The sequence below is a fragment of the Bombina bombina genome, chromosome 7, assembly GCF_027579735.1.
Source record: "Bombina bombina isolate aBomBom1 chromosome 7, aBomBom1.pri, whole genome shotgun sequence".
Classification (NCBI taxonomy): Eukaryota; Metazoa; Chordata; class Amphibia; order Anura; family Bombinatoridae; genus Bombina; species Bombina bombina.
In genome coordinates, this window is record NC_069505.1 from 60,072,230 (window position 1) to 60,096,108 (window position 23,879).

General features: G+C 38.9%; 1 protein-coding gene across 4 annotated transcripts in view; it reads left to right on the forward strand.

Annotated features, from left to right (window-relative positions):
* LOC128635752 (gamma-aminobutyric acid receptor subunit gamma-2) overlaps positions 1 to 2,117 on the forward strand; it is a 110,275-nt gene extending 108,158 nt beyond the window's left edge. For all 4 annotated transcript variants that reach the window (XM_053688869.1, XM_053688866.1, XM_053688870.1 and 1 more), the window contains one exon: positions 1,736 to 2,117. In XM_053688869.1, coding sequence (XP_053544844.1) covers positions 1,736 to 2,011 — 276 coding nt within the window. In that variant the 3' untranslated portion in view covers positions 2,012 to 2,117. The remainder of the gene's footprint in view (positions 1 to 1,735) is intronic.
* The last annotated feature ends 21,762 nt before the right edge of the window (positions 2,118 to 23,879 follow it).

Sequence of the window (23,879 nt, forward strand, 5' to 3'; positions counted from 1 at the left end):
GGTGTGTGCACTAATAAAGTGCAATATGTGCAGGCTGTCACAAGGGTGTGTGCACTAATAAAGTGCAATATGCGCAGGCTGTCACAAGGGTGTGTGCACTAATAAAGAGCAATATGCGCAGGCTGTCACAAGGGTGTGTGCACTAATAAAGAGCAATATGCGCAGGCTGTCACAAGGGTGTGTGCACTAATAAAGTGCAATATGCGCAGGCTGTCACAAGGGTGTGTGCACTAATAAAGTGCAATATGCGCAGGCTGTCACAAGGGTGTGTGCACTAATAAAGTGAAATATGCGCAGGCTTTCACAAGGGTGTGTGCACTAATAAAGTGCAATATGCGCAGGCTGTCACAAGGGTGTGTGCACTAATAAAGTGCAATATGCGCAGGCTGTCACAAGGGTGTGTGCACTAATAAAGAGCAATATGCGCAGGCTGTCACAAGGGTGTGTGCACTAATAAAGTGAAATATGCGCAGGCTTTCACAAGGGTGTGTGCACTAATAAAGTGCAATATGTGCAGGCTGTCACAAGGGTGTGTGCACTAATAAAGTGCAATATGCGCAGGCTGTCACAAGGGTGTGTGCACTAATAAAGAGCAATATGCGCAGGCTGTCACAAGGGTGTGTGCACTAATAAAGAGCAATATGCGCAGGCTGTCACAAGGGTGTGTGCACTAATAAAGAGCAATATGCGCAGGCTGGGCTTTGCAGTCTCCAGTTGACTGATTGGGGCAAGGACTCCCTCAGATTTCAGGAGACTGGATACTTGATGTTGTAGCCTTTAAAAATATAAAGGACACAGAACTTCTCCTAGTGCAGGTTAAACTTTTAACAGAATGATTCCAAGAAAATCTACAAAATGGGTACTCACATTCCAGTTTGCACAATGAAATTGTGCAAACAAGGCAGGCTGGATGTCACAGACACCAGCTGTCTAAATCAGGTCTCCCTGGATTGTTCTTTCAAATGCTTTGAATAAGTGGTGTAAAGTGCCCCAAAGTGAAAAAGTAGTTAAAAGGCAGACTACTTAAAATCACAGTTTTATATAAAACATACAACGCGTTTCTCAGCTGACTAGCTGTTTCATCAGGCATAACTGTCTATGCTATCGGCATTTATCGATGTCGGGCGGAAATGATTTGCTACAACAAATCATGTCCGCCCGACATTTAATAAATCGGCCCCATTGTGCTTATTGCAGGAAACAATGTATAAAGGTTTTAGAAGCACAGTCAAACATTTGTATCTTGACGGGTTTTCTTTTCAGTTTTTTATGTACTTTTTGTGCACTCATTTTTTTTCTGTGTCTCTCAGAGTTAAATCAAAATTTTGTTTAAAGTGCTCCAATATAAACAGACAAAAAATGTTAAAAAAAAACATTCATCCATTTCAATCTATCCGAAGGGCAGTTCGAAAACACCATATGAAAGTTTTATGTTTTTTTTCTAATCTATTTTAAACCATTGAAAGAGCTACAGCATCAATTAGTAATGAAAAAAAAGTATTATGTATACAATATAATAATCAACTCTGGTTAAACCTATAAAAGGCAGACATTTCACAAGCTTTTGAAAGTAATTTTAGCAGTGAATAAACTGTCTCAAATATTTTAATTGGAATACAATAACAATTCTACATATTGAAATAGTTGTCTACTACAATTCTAAAACTTTGAATAGTGTATTAAGTATGTTTTATCTAAACTTTCTTGTTTTCCTTTATTAATAATATACCTCTAGGCACCAACCATTGATATTCGTCCACGCTCAGCAACTTTTCAGATGAATAATGCTACACACCTGCAAGAGAGAGATGAAGAATATGGATACGAATGTCTTGATGGAAAAGATTGCGCCAGTTTCTTCTGCTGTTTTGAGGACTGTCGAACTGGTGCATGGCGACATGGAAGAATACACATTCGTTTTGCCAAAATGGACAATTACTCACGGATCTTCTTCCCAACTGCCTTCTGCTTGTTTAATTTGGTTTATTGGGTATCATACATGTACCTTTAGAATTCCGCAACATATCATGAAAATGGAAAATTGACATGGGCCTTATAACACAATTTCATATACCAAGTAATTTGTGATGTGTATTCTACCCGTATACACTTGACCTGTTCATCTTATTGAGTGCCATAACAAAAAAAAACGTTCATGCCATTTAGGTAATTAACATTTGTACTGAAATACATTTTACACACATGGGCCGATTTATCAAGGGCCGAATTGCCCCTGATGCCCCTGTTTCGGCACGAGCCTTGAGGCTCGCCGGAAACAGCAGTTATGAAGCTAACTGGTCCACTGCCTCTAAGGATGGGGTACGATCGGGTTGATTGACAGCCCCTGCTAGCAGCCGATTGGCCGTGAATCTGCAGCGGGCGACATTGTAATGTTAAATGCTAACAGTGTATGCTGTCGGCATTCAACAATGTCTGTCGGACATGATACGCTACAGCGTATCATGTCGGACACACAACGATAAATCGGCCCCGCAGTATTAAATATAGGAAAATAATTTTCCATATAGTGAATACAAAAATAAACAAAATGGTTGGGATAATATAAAATATTATTAAGAAATGCAATACTCTATATAAATGCACCATCTTTGTGTCTTGTTATTGTATAAACATATGAATTCCTTTTTTTAAATTTATTTATTTTTATTTCGAGTATGTCAATTTTTAGTTTAAAACAAAATATATTAATTTGCCTACGGGTGAAAAGCAAGCAAAGATATGAAACTTTTTTTTTATATATAAAAAAAAAAGTAGAAACCTCATCTATATAATGAGCACATGTATTATGTTGTATATATATTTTATTACCTTTATCTTATAGTGCATAGCAAACATAGTGCATGCATACACTAGGGTCAAAATAAAGCAAATATATTTTGCTATGCAGTATTAAATTACCTTAATGTCTTTTTGTGATATGGTTAGATGGATAGAATCCAACTGCATTTTTCTTTCACAATCACCTATGTTTACATGCATGAAAATTCTCATTGCACTTCAACTGTACCATTGTATATGCCTTAAAGGGACATGAAACCCAAATTTTTTCTTTCATGATTTAGAAATTGCATGCAATTTTAAACAACTTTCTAATTCACTTCTATGATCTATTTTGCTCCAGTCTCTTGATATCCTTTGCTGAAAAGCATGTCTAAATATGCTTAGTAGTTGCTGATTGGTGACTGCACATAGATGCCTCATGTGATTTGCTCACCCATGTTCATTGTTATTTCTTCAGCAGAGGATATCTAAAGAATGAAGCAAATTAGATAATAGAAGTAAATTGGAATGTTGTTTAAAATTGTATTCTCTACCTGAATCATGAAAGAAACATTTTGGGTTTAGTGTCCCTTTAAGGTTACAGTATTAAACACAAAACAATCTATTTTTTCCCCCAGTAATTTAAAAATACCTGACTGCTAAAGGGCACTGTCAGACTTTAGAAACTAATGGTATATGTTTATTGAAGTTTCTACTTTATATTTGCCATCAATCACTTTGACAATTGCAAGTATTTTTTTGTGTGCAATCATAGAATTATTTTTAGATCACAACAACACATTGGTGTCAAAAAGAGTTATTTCTGAGCCTTTTCATTGAGATTATGATTTTATGAATATATTGCTCTGTTTGTACCATAGTACTAAACCTAAGATAATTACTGTTAAATTGTATCAAATTCGTATTTTTAAAAAAAAGACATATGTAATGGTAAACAATAAGAGTAAAATATCTGATATTTAAAGGGATACTAAACCCAATTTATTTTCTTTTATTATTCGGATAGAGCATGTCATTTTAAGAAACTTTCTGTTTTACTCCTATTATCAATGTGTTTCTTTCTTTTGTTATCTTTATTTGAAAAAGCAAGAATGAAAGCTTTAGAGACAGCCCATTTTTGGTTCAGTACCATGGACAGCACTTGCTAATTGGTGGCTAAATTTAGCCATCCAATCAGCAAGCGCAACCCAGGTGCTGAACCTAAAATGGGCCGAATCCAAAGCTTTCATTCATGCTTTTTCAAATAAAGATACCAAGAGAATGAAAACAAATTGATAATAGGAGTAAAACAGAAAGTTTCTTAAAATTGCTGCTCTATCTGAATCATGAAAGAAGAAATTTGGATTTAGTGTCCCTTTAATTTTAAAAAATGGTGTAAGTGAACTGTACCCGAATCCAAAAATATAACTTTTTGTTTTTTGAGAAATATAATAGAATTCAAGGTTGTATAGTTGTTTAGCTATCCTGAAAATATAGGTTCCTTTTGTGATTCAGATAGAGCATGCAATTTTAAGCAACTTTCTAATTTACTCCTATTAGCAAATGTTCTTCATTCTCTTGGTATTGTTATTTGAAACGCAAGAATGTAAGTTTAGATGCCGGCCCATTTTGGTGAACAACCTGGGTTGTTCTTGCTGATTGGCTGATACATTCATCCACCAATAAACAAGTGCTGTCCAAGGTTCTGGAATTTCTTTTTCAAATAAAGATAGCAAGAGAACAAAGAAAAATTGATAATAGGAGTAAATTAGAAAGTTGCTTAAAATTGCATGCTCTATCTGAATCAGAAAATAAAAAAATTGGGTTCAGTGTCCCTTTAACCCCTTAGTGACCAGAGCACTTTTCCATTTTCTGTCCGTTTGGGACCAAGGCTATTTTTACATTTTTGCGGTGTTTGTGTTTAGCTGTAATTTTCCTCTTGCTCAATTACTGTACCCACACATATTATATACCGTTTTTCTCGCCATTAAATGGACTTTCCAAAGATACCATTATTTTCATCATATCTTATAATTTATTATAAAAAAAATTATAAAATATGAGAAAAAAGTGGAAAAAACACACTTTTTCTAACTTTGACCCCCAAAATCTGTTACACAACTACAACCACCAAAAAACACCCATGCTAAATATTTTCTAAATTTTGTCCTGAGTTTAGAAATACCCAATATTTACATGTTCTTTGCTTTTTTTTACAAGTTATAGGGCCATAAATACAAGTAGCACTTTGCTATTTCCAAACCATTTTATTCAAGATTAGCGCTAGTTACATTGGGACACTGATATCTTTCAGGAATCCCTGAATATCCCTTGACATGTATATATTTTTTTTTAGAAGACATCCCAAAGTATTGATCTAGGCCAATTTTGGTATATTTCATGCCACCATTTCACCGCCAAATGCGATCAAATACAAAAAATCGTTCACTTTTTCACAAACTTTCGGTTTCTCACTGAAATTATTTACAAACAGCTTGTGTAATTATGGCATAAATGGTTGTAAAATTTTCTCTGGGATCCCCTTTGTTCAAAAATAGCAGACATATATGGCTTTGGCATTGCTTTTTGGTAATTAGAAGGCCGCTAAATGCCGCTGCGCACCACACGTGTATTATGCCCAGCAGTGCAGGGGTTAATTAGGGAGCTTGTAGGGAGCTTGTAGGGTTAATTTTAGCTTTAGTCTAGTGTAGCAGACAACCCAAAGTATTGATCTAGGCCCATTTTGGTATATTACATGCCACCATTTCACCGCCAAATGCGATCAAATAAAAAAAAAAGTTCCCTTTTTCACAAACTTTTTGTTTCTCACTGAAATTATTTACAAACAGCTTGTGCAATTATGGCATAAATGGTTGTAAATTTTTCTCTGTGATCCCCTTTGTTCAGAAATAGCAGACACATATGGCTTTGGCGTTGCTTTTTGGTACTTAGGCCGCTAAATGCGCATCACACGTATTATGGCTAGCAGTGAAGGGGTTAATTAGGTAGCTTGTAGGGAGCTTGCAGGGTTAATTTTAGCTTTAGTGTAGAGCTTAGCCTCCCACCTGAAACATCAGACCCCCTGATCCCTCCCAAACAGCTCTCTTCCCTCCCCCACCCCACAATTGTCCCCGCCATCTTAAGTACTGGCAGAAACTCTGCCAGTACTAAAATAAAAGCTATATTTGGGCTTTTTTTTTTTTTTAAAGAAAAGGCATATTTACATATGCTGCTCTGTAGGACCCCCCTTTAGCCCCCAACCTGACTGATCCCCCACCAAACAGCTCTCTAACTCTCCCCCTGTCTTAATGGCCGCCATCTTGGGTACTGGCAGCTGTCTGCCAGTACCCAGTTTCAAATAAAATTGCTTATATTTTTTCATTTTTTCCCCTTTTCTGTAGTGTAGCTCCCTGCCCCACCAAAGACCAACCCCCCACCCCCTCCAAGAAACATTCGATTTATATATTTTTTTAAATTAACATACCCTTTTCTCAAACTTTTCACACTTTGATTTTCTGTAGTGTAGCGTTCCCACCCGCTCCCGCCCCGTGCACGCGCCCGCCCGCCGCCCCCCGTGCACGCGCGCGCGCCCGTGCGCGCCCCCATCGGCCCTGCCCCCGATCCCGCCCCCCTCTACATTACCCGGCCCATCGATGGCCGCCCACCCGCCTCCCAAGTCGGCTCCCACCCACCAACGATACCGGCCATCGATGTCCGGTGCAGAGAGGGCCACGGAGTGGCTCTCTCTGCATCGGATGGCCATCTAGCGTTATTGCAGGATGCCTCCATATCGAGGCATCACTGCAATAACCGGAAAGCAGCTGGAAGCGAGCAGGATCGCTTCCAGCTGCTTTCCACACCGAGGACGTGCAGGGTACGTCCTCAGGCGTTAACTGCCTTTTTTTTTAGGACGTACCCTGCACGTCCTCGGTCGTTAAGGGGTTAAATTTAGCAACTAGTAACAGCCACAATTTCCATCATAATCTATTTGGTTCGTCCTACCAATTGTTACATTTACAACTGGATTGTGCATTAGTCACATGTGATTCTCCATTGGTGCTATCGGTTGTGTTGATGTTTTAATATGCACCGCTAGAATTTTAAATTATGTCTTTTAAAAACTCTATACCAAGGGAAGTCAATTGCATTTTTTACTGAGCTCGGGAATTTACATATTTGTTACTACAAAGTCAAAGTCCAAATGCCATATTGTTTATATTTCTGTTTCTACATGATTCTGTCAATTAAACTGAAAACAACAAATATTACATACTTAGGGCATAGATTACAAGTGGAGCGCTAATTTATCGCACACCCTCAAACGGGCAAATTCGCCTGTTTGATTGTGGGCGCGCGATAAATTACCAGCCATTACTATTGGCTGGTTATTGCTACTGCAAGCTCGCAGTAGCATTTAGCACTTATAAAATTAATCAGAGATCAGATCTCTGGTTAATTTTATAAATGGCCATCAAATGCCCCCAAAATCAAGTGTAATATATTTTATTAACTATTAAAGATATTTGCATCTTTATTTTTTACTAAAATAACTGCAAAAAAAGTTATATGGGGTTAAAAGTGTGGGGTGTTAGAAAAAAACAGCACTGAAAAGAGCCTTTACATAGCGGTCTATGGGAACTGTGTGTTCCCAGTAAATATATAAATATATATATATGCTTATGTACATACAAATGTATGTGTTTATATGTGTATATACACATATTAACACATAAATATATATGTATATAGGCATATATACATATATATTTACCTTCTCAGCAGTAACAGTCTAAACACTAATGGGGTCCCTCCAGGCTTAGTGGAATAACATATCCTTTCATTTTCATGGATATATAATATCCCTTTAGAATTAGATAATAGTTTTAGCACATAGCACAAAATATGTGTTTTTCAGTGCTGCAATGGGAATGCACATTCTGCAAATAAAATGTGCCAACTTTGCTACTCACAACAACATGCCACCAGACTTCAGACTCAACATTCACTAACTTTCACTCGCCACTGTTAAATTTCCACTCGCCAATGGCTAGTGGGCTAGTGGAAATTTTGAGCCCTGAATATATATATATATATATATACACACACGCAGTCCCAATATGAATCTGCCCTCCTAGAGTTAACTACCGGGTAGGTCTGTGAAAAATAATAATACCATTTGACCTTTCTTTTTGATGCAAATCCTGGTCTGTTGCTGTTTTGTTTGGTATTTTATATATATATATATATATATATATATATATATATATATATATATATATATATATATACACACACATATGTGTGTGTGAGTGTATGAAGGCAGATTGTGGCACTTTTCTTGCTTTGTGAGCTTACGCACACATGTAATTATGTTTATTATATATTATCAGGAGTAAAAATATAAGGCACGCTTTACAGAAAATAGCTCTTGGTTATGTGACCTGGATTTATTAATCCTCTCTTGGCCTGGGGACTAGCAGCTCGCACAGCTAACAGATATCTTTCTGGACAGAATTTTGAGTTCCCTAATACTTTGCATAAAATGTAAATGCCTTTTATTTATAGCAACATAACACTGGGGATTCCAAATTTAACGTGGCTAAATGTTTTATAGAATATACAAATCAATATGTGATTAATTCAGTACAATTACATTTGTATTTGCTTTTAGACCATAGACCAAAAATGTCAAATATCCGCATTGCACAAAATATAACTCTATTTCAACGTACAATTTATAATGTTTTGTTATTTACTACAAATTTTAACAAATACAATGTATCATCCGTGAAAAAAATTGTCACCTTATTTGTCAGTCTAAAAAAAAACGATATCATTCTCTTAATATCTGCAATGACATAAAACTGTTTTATTTCTGTATTCTTTATTATGGATCTGACATTAAATTTATAATAGGTGAGTCATGTCTGTAGTCTTACCTGTTAGATGCCTTGTCTAAGCAATGCAATCGGTGTGTCGAAAGAAATTCTAATGTTGTAATTAATGTGTTAAATATGTCTGAATTTCATTAAACAATGTGAAGCTTTGCTAGTCTTCTGCAGAGAGTTATGCTTGTGCGAGGCAAAATGCCTTGATTAACTTATACCAATACATTTTCTCTGATTTATCGGATCAAACTAATTGATTATTAGGTCAGCGAGAAACTGTAAAAACCATAAAAACCATGTTTCTAGTTTCTTGTAAATACTCATAATAAGTGATGAAATGACTATAGATTTCATTTTCTTCTAAAAATTAAAATATGGAAAGAAATATGTAAACTTATGGTCAGTGATAATTCTATGTTATATGTGATTTTTTGGTGTTATAAGAGCAATATAATGAAATGCTGCTTTTTGTTTGAAATAAAAATTACCTTATATTTTAGTTCCCCTTGAATAAAATACCACTGTGTAAAAATGAATTACATAAACTTAATTGTTAGGCTTGCTTAGTTTATTTATTTATTTATTTTTAAGTCAAATTTGTTTTATTTTTGAAAATGAAGGTACAACAGGATATAGTTGCCTATACATCAACATAAATCAAACTGTGAAAGGGACTCGGAGGAACAAATATTAACATTATTATTATTGGTTATTTGTAGAGCGCCAACAGATTCTGCAGAGCTATAAACATAGACGGAATACAAGGAAACATTTATAGGGATCAGACAGGTAGAGGGCCCTGCCAAGAGTCACACTGTTGTAGTCAACTCTTAAGAAGGTGATCTACAAACAGCTGGGCTCTTAGGCTTACAATGCTAAGGGGGTTCAAGGGGATAGCAATGAAGGAGAACTGGTATAAAGAAAGGATAGTGTAGGTTGTATGCATCACTTAACAGTAGAGTCTTTAGGGAGCGCTTGAAGTTTTCAAAACTAGGGGAGAGTCTTGTGGAGCAAGGCAGAGAGTTCCACAAGATGGGAGCCAGTCTGGAGAAGTCCTGTAAGTGGGAGTGTGAGGAGGTAACAAGAGAGGAGGAGAGTAGGAGGTCATGAACAGAGCGAAGGGGACGGGAAGGAGAGTATCTGGAGACAAGGTCTGAGATATAGGGGTGGAGCAGTGCAGTTGAGAGCTTTGTATGTCAGAGTGAGAATTTTGTGTTTGATCCAAGAGGCAAGAGGGAGCCAGTGAAGGGATTGGCAGAGAGGTGCAGCAGATGAAGAGCGAAGTGTAAGGAAGATGAGTCTAATAGACATAATGATATTATCCATCAACATAAGGAATGGTAATCCTAATGAGTGGGTTTTGAGAATAAAGGAGGGGGAGGGTTGGGATAGGTCTAGAGGGTTAGAGAATTGTAAATATACTAGGGTGATAGTGGTCAGATAGTGTGGGATGTTACTATAGATGGGGATTTGCACAGAGGATGCCGGGTCATAGGGATGTTCCTCATTAGATTTAAAGGTCGGTGTTAACAAGCTTTTGAGTATTGTAAGTGGATTTCCAAGCAGCCCAGATCATTTCAAAGAGGTCAGAGTTTTCAAGAGAGTGGCAAATGCTTTTTTTCATGGTGTAGATATAGGCCATGGTATTAACTATAGTAGACCAATTAGTCTTGTTCTGGCTATGGATAGTTTTACAGCTGAAAGGAGGTAAACACAGAAATAAACTAATCTGTGATAGTGCAAACAAAACACAGAAGGGCGCCTCCTAGTGTGATATAGTACAGACTGTATACAAATATACAACAGAAATATACCAGTACTCACAAGGGTGGCAGCACTCACTCGTGCTTAGTAACACCTACTGGGATCTCACAGTGTCCCAGCTCACTGCTTTTGGGCTCCCACACACCTCCGTCTGGGGCGTTGTCTCCAACCGCAAAGAACTGGCTCTCAGTCAAGTGAAATATATAAAATCACTTAATAGTGATCACCGTAAGCTTCAAAGACATCAATGATAAAGACATCAATGGGTGCAAGTCCAAGTGGAGATCACATCAACAGAGACTGATCACTCTATGGACTAATAAGCATTATATATGCACTGATACTATTAATTTATATTGTTAACATTAGATTGTTTTGTATAGTATTATCTGGACCATTGGGTCTGTTTGCGCCCCCTTGAGTGGTGACGAGGTATTGTCATCAGGTTGGTTTCAAACACAGAAATAGTTGTGATGCTTGGGCAAAACGTGTGTACCTGTGTGCAGCAAGGCCATGGCTGGTGACTTGGGAAGGGGTATCCCTATTTTAGTAAGTGCGGTGAAGCAAGTGTTCCATAGAGATTTAGGTTTTGGGTAATCCCACCAGATGTGTTTCATATTTCCTGTGTGGCCACAATTTCTCCAACATTTATGTGAAGTGTTAGGAAACATTTGGGCTAAGCGCAAGGGAACATATTACCAGTGTGTGAGGAGTTTAAAGTAGGTCTAGTAAAGTGTGATGCAGTGAATGGCTTTTTTAGTGAGCATGAGGATATGTTGCCAGGTTTGGGTAGGAATGGAGATTGAAGGCTGTCTTCCCACTTCATTATGGCTTTATCTAGGGGAAGAGCTCTTTCCATTAGACTATAATGTATGGACATAGGTCTGTATAGTCTTCCGCCTTGCTGCCACATAGATTCCTAGATGGTCAACTGGCATGAGGTTGTTGGTTTGAATCCCCAGCTATTCAGTAGGCTTATAACTCGGGTATATTCGAAAGGTAAAAATGGTGGTACATGGGGAAGAGCCTCCAATTTGGTCCAGTGTGATGAAGTGGCCCTGTGGAGAGGTGGACCATATTTATGATATTGTCTTGATTCCTAAGCGTGCCCATGTGTTGGGGTGGGAATCAGCAATGCCTGTGAGAAGGCCTGACAATGAAGTAATGTGGGAAGGGTGAGGAGCTACTAACTGATAATGTCTGATTATATCCCAGGTAGTGAGGCATTCTATAATTATTGGATTGTTGATGGAAAGATTTCTGTGATAATGGGGAGGGGTTAAAATTAGGTCTCGTATGCGAATATGGAAGGATAACGAGGCCTGCTCGATATCTTTCCATTTGCTATGGGATTTTGTCACCTCCCCCATTGGGAGATGTGAGTGAGCATTGTTGCCTCATAGTATCTTATTACAGATGGGGAGGCTATCCCTCCATGTTGTCTGGGATATTGTAAGGAATTGTGGGCTATCCGTGGGGGTTTGCCCTGACATATATATTTTGTACATTCACTTTGAAATTGTAGTAAGAGTTGTTTGGGTACCCTAAAAATCATTTTGAGGGCTGTATTTTGTCCTAACCAAGAGATAGAATCAAAGCTCCATTTCTGTTTTAGAGATCTTAATTCAGTTAATAATAGGCAATAATGTTACTGGACAGCTTGATTCCTAAATGTGTTATGTGGTTGTCAGTCCATGTGAAGTAATAGCTAGAGCATAGTTGTTGGGAAAGTTCTAAGGGATAAACCCAAGCATGGATTTCTGTCTTGTTATAATTTAATTTGTAGAAGGAAAGTCTACCGAAGGTCTTGAGTATTTTGAACAGTCTGGGAATTGTCCTAGTTAGTGTGGTGGAGAAAATCGTGACATCGTCCGCAAATAACGCGATTTTGTATACTGTGCCATGTAGTGTAATTTCTCTTGTTAAGTGTATCCAGTCCACGGATCATCCATTACTTATGGGATATATTCTCCTTCCCAACAGGAAGTTGCAAGAGTCCACCCACAGCAAAGCTGCTATATAGCTCCTCCCCTAACTGCCATTACCAGTCATTCTCTTGCAAGTCTCAACATAGATAGGAGGTCGTGAGAGTCTGTGGTTTTTTTATACTTAGTTTATTTCTTCAATCAAAAGTTTGTTATTTTTAAATGGCACCGGAGTGTGCTGTTTATCTCAGGCAGTATTTGGAAGAAGAATCTGCCTGCGTTTTTTCTATGATCTTAGCAGACGTAACTAAGATCCAGTTGCTGTTCTCACACATTCTGAGGAGTAAGGTACTTCAGAGGGGGAATGGCGTGCAGGTTTTCCTGCAAATAAGGTATGTGCAGTAAAATATTTTTCTAAGGAATGGAATTGACTAAGAAAATACTGCTGATACCGAAGTAATGTAAGTACAGCCTTTAAATGCAGTGAAAGCGACTGGTACCAGGCTGATTGATAGAGATATATGCTAAGGTATGTGCAGTAATATATTTTTCTAAGGAATGGAATTGACTAAGAAAATACTGCTGATACCGAAGTAATGTAAGTAAAGCCTTAAATGCAGTGATAGCGACTGGATCAGGCTTATTAATAGACATACATACTCTTATAAGAATGTGTTTTAAAACGTTTGCTGGCATGTTTAATCGTTTTTTAACATATGTTTGGTGATAAAACTTATTGGGGCCTAATTTTTCCACATGGCTGGCTTAAATTTTGCATAGAAACAGTTATAGGGAAGGTAATCCACAGCTCAGCTGTGGCAGTTTTGTTGTGTCTGTTTAAAAAAATGTCGTTTTTTTTTTTTGTTTTTTTTTATCTGTTTTTTACATTAAGGGGTTAATCATCCATTTGCAAGTGGGTGCAATGCTCTGTTAACTTATTACATGTACTGTTAAAATTTCGTTTGATTTACTGCCTTTTTCCACTGTTTTTCAAATTTTGACAAAATTTGTTTCTCTTAAAGGCACAGTAACGTTTGTTATATTTGCTTGTTAACTTGATTTAAAGTGTTTTCCAAGCTTACTAGTCTCTTTATTAGTTCTAACATGTCTAACATAGAGGAGGCTCTGTGTTTATTATGTTTAAAGCCATGGTGGAACCCCATTTTAGAATGTGTACCAGATGTACTGATTTCATGTTAAACAATAAAGATAATTTTTTGTATTTAAAAACATTATCACCAGAGGATTCTGTCGAGGGGGAAGTTATGCCAAATAACTCTCCCCACGTGTCAGACCCTTTGACTCCCGCTTTAGGGACTCACGCTCAAATGGCGCCAAGTACATCAAGGGCACCCATAGCGTTTATTTTACCAGAGGATTCTGTCGAGGGGGAAGTTATGCCGACTAACTCTCCCCACGTGTCAGACCCTTTGACTCCCGCTCCAGGGACTCACGCTCAAATGGCGCCAAGTATATCAATGGCGCCCATAGCGTTTATTTTACAAGACATGGCAAAGGTTGTGTATAATACACTGGCAGCAGTATTAGTCAGACTACCTGAAATTAAAGGAAAGCAAAACAGCTCTGGGGGTAGATACAGAGCATACAGACGCTTTAAGAACCATGTCTGATACTACCTCACAATATGCTTAGTCTGTGGGTGATATTTGTGACTCAGGGAAGATGATTTAACCTGATTCTGATATTTCTACATTTAAAATTTATGCTTGAGAACCTCCACTTGTTGCTCAGGGAGGCTTTAGCTGCTCTGAATGAATGTGTACAATCGCAGTGCCAGAGAAATTGTGTAGACTGGATAAATAATATGCAGTGCCGGTGTGTACTTATGTTTTTCCAATACCTAAAGAGGTTTACTAAAATTTTTCATAAGGAATGGGATAGACCAGGTGTGCCGTTCTCTTCCCCTCCTATTTTTTAGAAGAATGTTTTCTAATAGTTGCCACCACACGGGACTTATGGCAGACAGTTCCTAAGGTGGAGAGAAGAGTTTCTACTCTAGCTAAGCGTACCACTACCTCTGGCGAGGACTGTTGTGCTTTTTTAGATCCAATGGATAAAAAATGTTTATTCAACAAGGTTTTATCCTGCAGCCCCTTGCACGCATTGCTCCTGTCACTGCTGCTGCGGCGTTCTGGTTTGAGTCTCTTGATGAGGCTTTACAGGCTCCATTGGATGAATATATTTGACAAGCTTAGAGCACTTAAGCTAGCCAATTCCTTTGTTTTCTGATGCCTTTGTTCCTTTGACTAGACTAAGGGCTAAGAATTCTGTTTTTTACTATACTGGCGCGCAGAGCGCTATGGCTTATATCATGGTCAGCTGTTGTGACTTTAATAAATAAGCTACTTAACTTCCCTTCAAGGGGCAGACCCTATTCAGGCCTAGTTTGAAGGAGATTATTACTTATATCACTGGAGGAAAAGATCATGCCCTTCCTCAGGACAGGTCCAAATCAAGGGACAAAAAAGGCCTAATTTTCGTGCCTTTCGAAAATTCAAGGCAGGTGTGGCATCAACTTCCTCTAAGGCAAAATAAGAGGGAACTTTTGCTCAGTCCAAGGCGGTCTGGAGACAACCGGACCTGGAACAAAGATAAGCAGGTCAAGGAGCCTGCTGCTGCCTCTAAAACAGCATGAGGAACGGACCCCTATCTGGTAACGGATCCCATAGGGGGCAGACTTCATTCTTCGCCCAGGCGTGGGCAAGAGATGCCCAGGATCCCTGGGCATTGGAAATTATACCCCAGAGATATCTTCTGGATTTCAAAGCTTTCCCCCCCCAAAAAAGGGGAGTTTTTGCCTTTCACATTTATCTGCAAACCAGATAAAGAAAGAGACATTCTTGCATTGTGTACGTGACCCATTCAGTTCCAATAGAGGAACAGGGACACAGTTTTCCTCAAATCGGTTTGTGGTTCCCAAGGAAAGGAAACCTTCAGACCTATTTTGGATCTAAAAGATCTTAAACAAATTCTTTAGAATTCTATCATTTAAGATGGAAACTATTCGTACCATCTTAACTATGATCCAGGAGAGTCAATAGAGGACTACAATGGATTTGAAGGATGCTTATCCTCACATTACGATGCATAAAGATCACCATCGGTTTTTCAGGTTTGCCTTTCTAGACAGGCATTACCAGTTTGTAGCTCTTTCCTTTGGGTTAACTACAGCCCCTAGAATCTTTATGGAGGTTCTGGGGTCACTTTGGCGGTCCTTAGGCCGCGGGGCATAGAAGTGGCCCCTTATTTAGACGACATCCTGATACAGGCGTCAAACATCCAAGTTGCCAAGTCTCATACGGACGTAGTACTGGCATTTCTGAGATCGCATGGGTGGAAAGTGAACAAGGAAAGAGTTCTCTATCCCCAATATCAAGGGTTTCCCTCCTAGGGATTCTGATAGATTTTGTAGAAATTAAAATTTACCTGACGGAGTCCAGGTTGTCAAAGTTTCTAAATTTCTGCCGTGTTCTTCATTCCATCCGCGTCCTTTGGTGGCTCAGTAAATGAATGTAATCGGCTTAATGGTAGCGGCAAGGGACATAGTACCGTTTGCACGCCTACATTTCAGACCACTGCAACTATGCATGCTCAGCCAGAGGAACGGGGATTACACAGATTTGTTCTCCTGTTAAATCCGGACCAAGAAACCAGAGATTCTCTTCTCTGGTGACTATCTCGGGTCCATCTGTCCAAGGGTATGACCTTCCGCAGGTCAGATGGGACAATTGTTACAACAGATGCCAGCCTTTTAGGTTGGGATACAGTCTGGAACTCCCTGAAGGCTCAGGGATAGTGGACTCAGGAGGAGACCCTCCTTCTAATGAATATTCTGGAACTGGGAGCGATATTCCATGCTCTTCAGACTTGGCCTCAGTTAGCAACTCTGAGGTACATCATATTTCAGTCGGACAATATCACGACTGTGGCTTACATCAACCATCAAGGGGGAACAGAAGTTCCCTAGCAATGTTAGAAGTCTTAAAATAATTCACTGGACAGAGACTCACTCTTGTCTAAAAGCTATCCCTATCCCAGGTGTTGAGAACTGGGAGGCAGATTTTCTAAGTCGTCAGACTTTTCATCCGGGGGAGTGGGAATTCCCTCCGGAGGGGTTTGCACAAGATCAAGCAGGAGAGTGCTTTGGTGCTTTTGACAGCGCCTGCTTGGCCACGCAGGACCTGGTATGCAGATCTGGTGGACATGTCATCCTTTCCACCACGGTCTCTGCTTCTGAGACAGAACCCTCTACCTCAGGGTCTTTTCAACCATCTAAATATAACTAATCTGAGATGGACTGCCTGGAGACAGAACGCTTGATGTTATCAAAGCATGGCTTCTCCGAGTCAGTAATTGATACCTTAATACAGGCATAAAAGCCTGTCTCTAGGAAAATTTAACATAAGATATGGTGTAAATATCTTATTGTTATGAATCCAAGGGTTACTCATGGAGTAAAGTCTGGATTCCCAGGATATTATCTTTTCTCCAAGATGATTTTGAGAAAAGGGTTGTCAGCTAGTTCTTTAAAAGGACAGATTTCTACTCTGTCTATTCTTTTGCACAAGCGTCTGGCAGGTATTCTAGACGTTCAGGCATTTGGTCAGGCTTTGGTTAGAACCAAGCCTGTGGTTAAAAATGTTGCTTCGCCATGGAGCTTAAAGCTGGTTCTTAAGGTTCTTCAAGGAGTTCCATTTGAACCTTTTCATTCCATAGATATCAAACTTCTATCTTGGAAAGTTCCTTTTTGGTAGCTATTTCCTCGGCTCATAGAGTCTCCGAGTTATCTGCGTTGCAATGTGATTCTCCTTATCTGGTTCTCCATACGGATAAGGTAGTCCTGTGTACCAACCTGGGTTTTTACCTAAGGTGGTATCTAACAAGAATATCACTCAAGAGATTGTTGTTCCATTCTTGTATCCTAATCCTTCTTCAAAGAAGGAACGTCTATTACACAATTTGGACGTGGTTCGTGTTTTAAAGTTTTACTTACAAGCTACTACAGATTTTCATCAAACATTCACCTTGTTTGTTGTCTATTCTGGACAGAGGAGAGGTCAAAGGACTTCAGCAACCTCTCTGTCTTTTTGGTTAAAAAGCATAATTCATTTAGCTTATGAGACTGCTGGACAGCAGCCTCCTGAAGGGATTACAGCTCATTCTACTAGAGCTGTGGTTTTCACTTGGGCCTTTTTTAAATGTGGCTTCTGTTGAACAGATTACAAGACGGAGTCTTGGTCTGCGTTTCATACTTTTTCAAATTTAACAAATTTGATACCTTGCTTCTTCGGAGGCTATTTTTGGGAGAAAGGGTTTTTTACAGGCAGTGGTAACTTCCGTTTAAGTACCTGCCTTGTCCCTCCCATCATCCGTGTACTTTAGCTTTGGTATTGGTATCCCATAAGTAATGGATGATCCGTGGACTGGATACACTTAACAAGAGAAAACATAATTTATGCTTACCTGATAAATTTATTTCTCTTGTAGTGTATCCAGTCCACGGCCCGCCCTGTCACTTTAAGGCAGGTAATTTTTCCATTAAACTACAGTCACCACTGCACCCTATGGTTTTCCTTTCTCTGCATGTTTTCGGTCGAATGACTGGTAATGGCAGTTAGGGGAGGAGCTATATAGCAGCTTTGCTGTGGGTGGACTCTTGCAACTTCCTGTTGGGAAGGAGAATATATCCCATAAGTAATGGATGATCCGTGGACTGGATACACTACAAGAGAAATAAATTTATCAGGTAAGCATAAATTATGTTTTCCTCTAGTTTTGCTAGGGGTTCCATAGCTAAGGCGAAAAGTAAGGGAGATAGAGGGCAGCCCTGTCTTGTGCCGTTGGTTATGGGAAACAGTGGAGAATTGAATCCTAGGCCTCGGACTATGGATGTGGAATATAGGGCTTTTATGGCTAGTAGGATTTGATCTGGAAATTTAAAGATTTCAAGTACCTTCCACAGGTATTCCCACCTGACCCAGTCAAATGCTTTTAAAGAGATGACTGAGAAGGGTTTGTTAACCCCTTAGTGACCAAGGCTATTTTTACATTTCTGCTGTGTTTGTGTTTAGCTGTAATTTTCCTCTTACTCATTTACTGTACCCACACATATTATATACCGTTTTTTTCGCCATTAAATTGACTTTCTAAAGATATCATTTTATTATTTTCATCATATCTTATAATTTACTATAAAAAAAATTATAAAATATGATGAAAAAATGGAAAAAACAGACACTTTTTCTAAATTTGACCCCCAACATCTGTTACACATCTACAACCACCAAAAAACAACCATGCTAAATAGTTTCTAAATTTTGACCTGAGTTTAGAAATACCCAATGTCTACATGTTCTTTGCTGTTTTTGCAAGTTATAGTAGCACTTTGCTATTTCCAAACCTCCTTTTTTTCAAAATTAGCGATAGTTACTTTGGAACACTGATATCTGTCTGGAATCCCTGAATATCACTTGACACGTATATATATATATATATATATATATATATATATATATATATATTTTAGAAGACAACCCAAAGTATCGATCTAGGCCCATTTTGGTATATTTCATGCCACCATATCACCGCCAAATGCGATCAAATAAAAAAAATAGTTCTCTTTTTCACAAACTGTTTCACAAATTTTTAGGTTTCTCACTGAAATTATTTACAAACAGCTTGTGTAATTATGGCACAAATGGTTGTAAAAATTTCTCTGGGATCCCCTTTGTTCAGAAATAGCAGACATATATGGCTTTGGCGTTGCTTTTTGGTAATTAGAAGGCCACTTAATGCTGCTGCGCACAACACGTGTATTATGCCCAGCAGTGAAGGGGCTAATTAGGGAGCTTGTAGAGAGCTTGTAGGGTTAATTTTAGCTTTAGTGTAGAGATCAGCCTCCCACCTGACACATCCCACCCCCTGATCCCTCCCAAACAGCTCTCTGCCCTCCCCCACCCCACAATTGTCCCCGCCATCTTAACTACTGGCAGAAAGTCTGCCAGTACTAAAATAAAAGATTTTTTTTTGTTTTTTTTAAAAAAACAACAACATATTCTGCTGTGTAGGATCCCCCCTTAGCCCCCAACCTCCCTGATCCCCCCCAAACAGCACTCTAACCCTCCCCCTCTACCTTATTGTGCACCATCTTGGGTACTGGCAGCTGTCTGCCAGTAACCAGTTTGACATAAAATATGTTATTTTTATAAACTAATGAAATATTTACTGCAGTGTAGCTGCCCCCCCCTCAATATCCAACCCCCACCCCTCCCAGATCCCTTAGCTAAAAATTCCCACCCTCCCTGGTCCTCTCTCACATCTTATCGATAAAATTACTTGTGCTATTGTGTAGCGTTCCCACCCGCTCCAGCCCCCGTGCGCCCCTCTGGTGGCCCCTCACGCAATCCTGCCCCCCTCTGACTCCTTCCTCCCATTGATGGCCGCCCACCCAACTCCCTGCATCGGCTCCCACCCACCAACGATCATGACCATCGATGGCCGATGCAGAGAGGGCCACAGATGGCTAAAATATGGCTCAATATCGAGGCATCACTGCAATAACATGAAAGCGCCTGGAAGCGATCAGGTTCACTTCCACCGCTTGAAAACACCAGCGACGTACAGGGTACGTCCTTGGTCATTAAGGACCTTTTTTGTAGGAAGTACCCTGTACGTTGTTGCTCGTTAAGGGGTTAAGTTTCATAGATTCAAGCAAAATGTAAGTAGTCATCTGGTATTGTCTGGGCCCTCCCTATCTGGAACAAAGCCCACCTGGTTAATAATGTTGGGGAGCAGTTTGAAAATGCGGTTGGCGAGTATTTTAGAATATATCTTAATATTCACTTTGATAAGTGAGATTGGTATAAACCCATCTCACTTATCAACGTGGATATTAAGATATATTCTGGTAATTGGTACAAAAAGAGTCTTTGCCTGGTTTTGGAATGGTTACGATAAAGGCTTCGAGAAATTCCCTTTGGAATGTACCTTCTTTGCTGGCGAGGCTAAAAGATCTAAGCAGGAGGGGGATAGTTCTTGTATGTATGTCTTTTAGAAAATAGCTGAGTAGCCATTCGGTCCAGGGGCCTTAAGGGATTTTAATTTTTTGAAAACCTGCTTAATTTCTTGGAGGGTAAAAGGGTTAGCAAGGGTTTCCCTCTGATCAGTGGTAAGAGTTGTGAGTTTAAGGGAGTGTAGGAAGGATTAGATAACCTCTGGGGAGGCTGGGTTTATTGATTCCTGTTTCTGTATATTGTATAGAGCTGAGTAAAATTCACTACATTTTATACCAATCTGGGAAGGAAGTCTGAGGGTTTTATCAAATTTATACGTGTTGCACCTGTGCGTTGCCTCAATCTATTTGCGAGAAGGGTATTGGCCTCTACTTTTAGAGTAGAAAAGTTACTTCAATTTGGTGAGATGGTATTGTGTTCTCTTATGCTCCAACTGACAAATACTGTATGTTGTCTAAGTTTTGTTATTTGATCTCTGATGTCTAGAGAACAGGAGGAGCGATTTAAAGATTCAAGGTCTCTGAGTTTACAATGGGCTTGGGATAATGGGAGACCTGCTAACTTTCTTAGTGGGCTTGTTTTCTGATAAAGTAGCCTCTTAGTGTGAATTTATTTGCTCCCCATGGTGTATAATCTCGGACTGGTGGGTTATCATTTGTTTGAATTAGAAATGTCAGGTCTTTTCTTAATTCTTCCCTAAATGGGATGTCAGAAAGGACATGATGGGGAAGACGCCATGCACATTCGGACCTAAGTGTGTTCATGGACTGGAGGCCAATGGTAACTTCGTTGTTATCTGACCATGGGCAAAGGGCTATGTCTGCTGACTTAACTAAATCCAGGGTGTCAGCATGGCAAAAGAGATAATCTAGTCTGGAGAACGTACTCTGTGGGTGATAGAAGTGAATGTAGTCTTTGTCAAGAAGGTGGTAAGACCTCCAAATGTTGTAGTAACCAAATTGCATCATTAATGTTCTAAATTTAAGGCTTAAGGGGTCTGAGGTTGTATTCTTCTTACAAGGGGGTTGGATTTCCTATCTAACCTGCTATTCCAGACCATGTTAAAATCCCCTGCTAAAATGACCTTACCCTGTTTGACCTGATCTAATTTGTATAGGATTTTCTTTAAGTATTCGGGTTGGCGTCAGAATTATCTCCACCATAATTATCTCCACCATAATTATAATGAATTTATTTATATATATATATACACACACACATATGTGAGTGTATGAAGGCAGCTTATGGCACTTTTCTTGCTTTGTGAGCTTGCGCACACATGTAATTATGTTTATTATATATTATCAGGAGTAAAAATATAAGGCACGCTTTACAGAAAATAGCTCTTGGTTATGTGACCTGGATTTATTAATCCTCTCTTGGCCTGGGGACTAGCAGCTCGCACAGCTAACAGATATCTTTCTGGACAGAATTTTGAGTTCCCTAATACTTTGCATAAAATGTAAATGCATTTTATTTATAGCAACATAGCACTGGGGATTCCAAATTTAACGTGGCTAAATGTTTTATAGAATATACAAATCAATATGTGATTAATTCAGTACAATTACATTTGTATTTGTTTTTAGACCATATACCAAAAATGTCAAATATCCGCATTGCACAAAATATAACTCTATTTCAAAGTACAATTTATAATGTTTTGTTATTTACTACAAATTTTAACAAATACAATGTATCATCCGTGAAAAAAATTGTCACCTTATTTGTCAGTCTAAAAAAAACTGATATCATTCTCTTAATATCTGCAATGACATAAAACTGTTTTATTTCTGTTTTCTTTATTATGGCTCTGACATTAAATTTATAATAGGTGAGTCATGTCTGTAGTCTTACCTGTTAGATGCCTTGTCTAAGCAATGCAATCGGTGTGTCGAAAGAAATTCTAACATCGTAATAAATGTGTTAAATATGTATGAATTTCATTAAACAATTTGAAGCTTTGCTAGTCTTCTGCAGAGAGTTATGCTTGTGCGAGGCAAAATGCCTTGATTAACTTATACCAATACATTTTCTCTGATTTATCGGATCAAACTAATTGATTATTAGGTCAGCGAGAAACTGTAAAAACCATAAAAACCATGTTTCTAGTTTCTTGTAAATACTCATAATAAGTGATGAAATGACTATAGATTTCATTTTCTTTTAAAAAAAAAAATATGGAAAGAAATATGTAAACTTATGGTCAGTGATAATTCTGTGTTATATGTGACTTTTTGGTGTTATAAGAGCAATATAATGAAATGCTGCTTTTTGTTTGAAATAAAAATTACCTTATATTTTAGTTCCCCTTTAAATAAAATACCATTGTGTAAAAATGAATTACATAAACTTAATTGTTAGGCTTGCTTAGTTTATTTATTTATTTTTTAAGTCAAATTTGTTTTATTTTCGAAAATGAAGGTACAACAGGATATAGTTGCTTATACATCAACATAAATCAAACTGTGAAAGGGACTCGGAGGTCCCTTAGGAACAAACATTAACATTATTATCGGTTATTTGTAGAGCGCCAACAGATTCAGCAGCGCTATAAACATATGCGGAATACAAGGAAACATTTATAAGGATCAGACAGGTAGAGGGCCCTGCCAAGAGTCGCACTGTTGTAGTCAGCTCTTAAGAAGGTGATCTACAAACATCTGGGCTCTTAGGCTTACATGCTAAGGGGGTTCAAGGGGATAGCAATGGAGGAGAGGAAACGGTATAAAGAAAGGTTAGTGTAGGTTGAATGCATCCCTGAACAGTAGAGTCTTTAGGGAGTGCTTGAAGCTTTCAAAACTAGGGGAAAGTCTTGTGGAGCAAGGCAGAGAGTTCCACAAGATGGGAGCCAGTCTGGAGAAGTCCTGTAAGCGGGAATGTGATGAGGTAACAAGAGAGGAGGAGAGTAGGAGGTCATGAGCAGAGTGAAGGGGACAGGAGGGAGAGTATCTGGAGACAAGGTCCGAGATATAGGGGGGAGCAGTGCAGTTGAGGGCTTTGTATGTCAGAGTGAGAATTTTGTGTTTAATCCTGGAGGCAAGAGGAAGCCAGTGAAGGGATTGGCAGAGAGGTGCAGCAGATGAAGAGCGATGTGTAAGGAAGATGAGCCTGGCAGACATAATGATATTATCCATCAACATAAGGAATGGTAATCCTAATGAGTGGGTTTTGGGAATAAAGGAAGGGGGGAGGGTTGGGATAGGTCTAGAGGGTTAGAGAATTGTAAGTAGGCTAGGGTGATGGTGGTCAGATAGTGTGGGATGTTAATATAGATGGGGATTTGCACAGAGGATGCCAGGTCATAGGAATGTTCCTCATTGGATTTAAAGGTCGGTGCTAATAAGCTATTGAGTATTGTAAGTGGATTTCCAGCCAGCCCAGATCATTTCAAAGAGATCAGCGTTTTCGCTAGAGTGAAAAATGCTTTTTTCCATGGAGTAGATATAGGCCATGGTATTAACTATAGTAGACCAATTAGGGGGAGC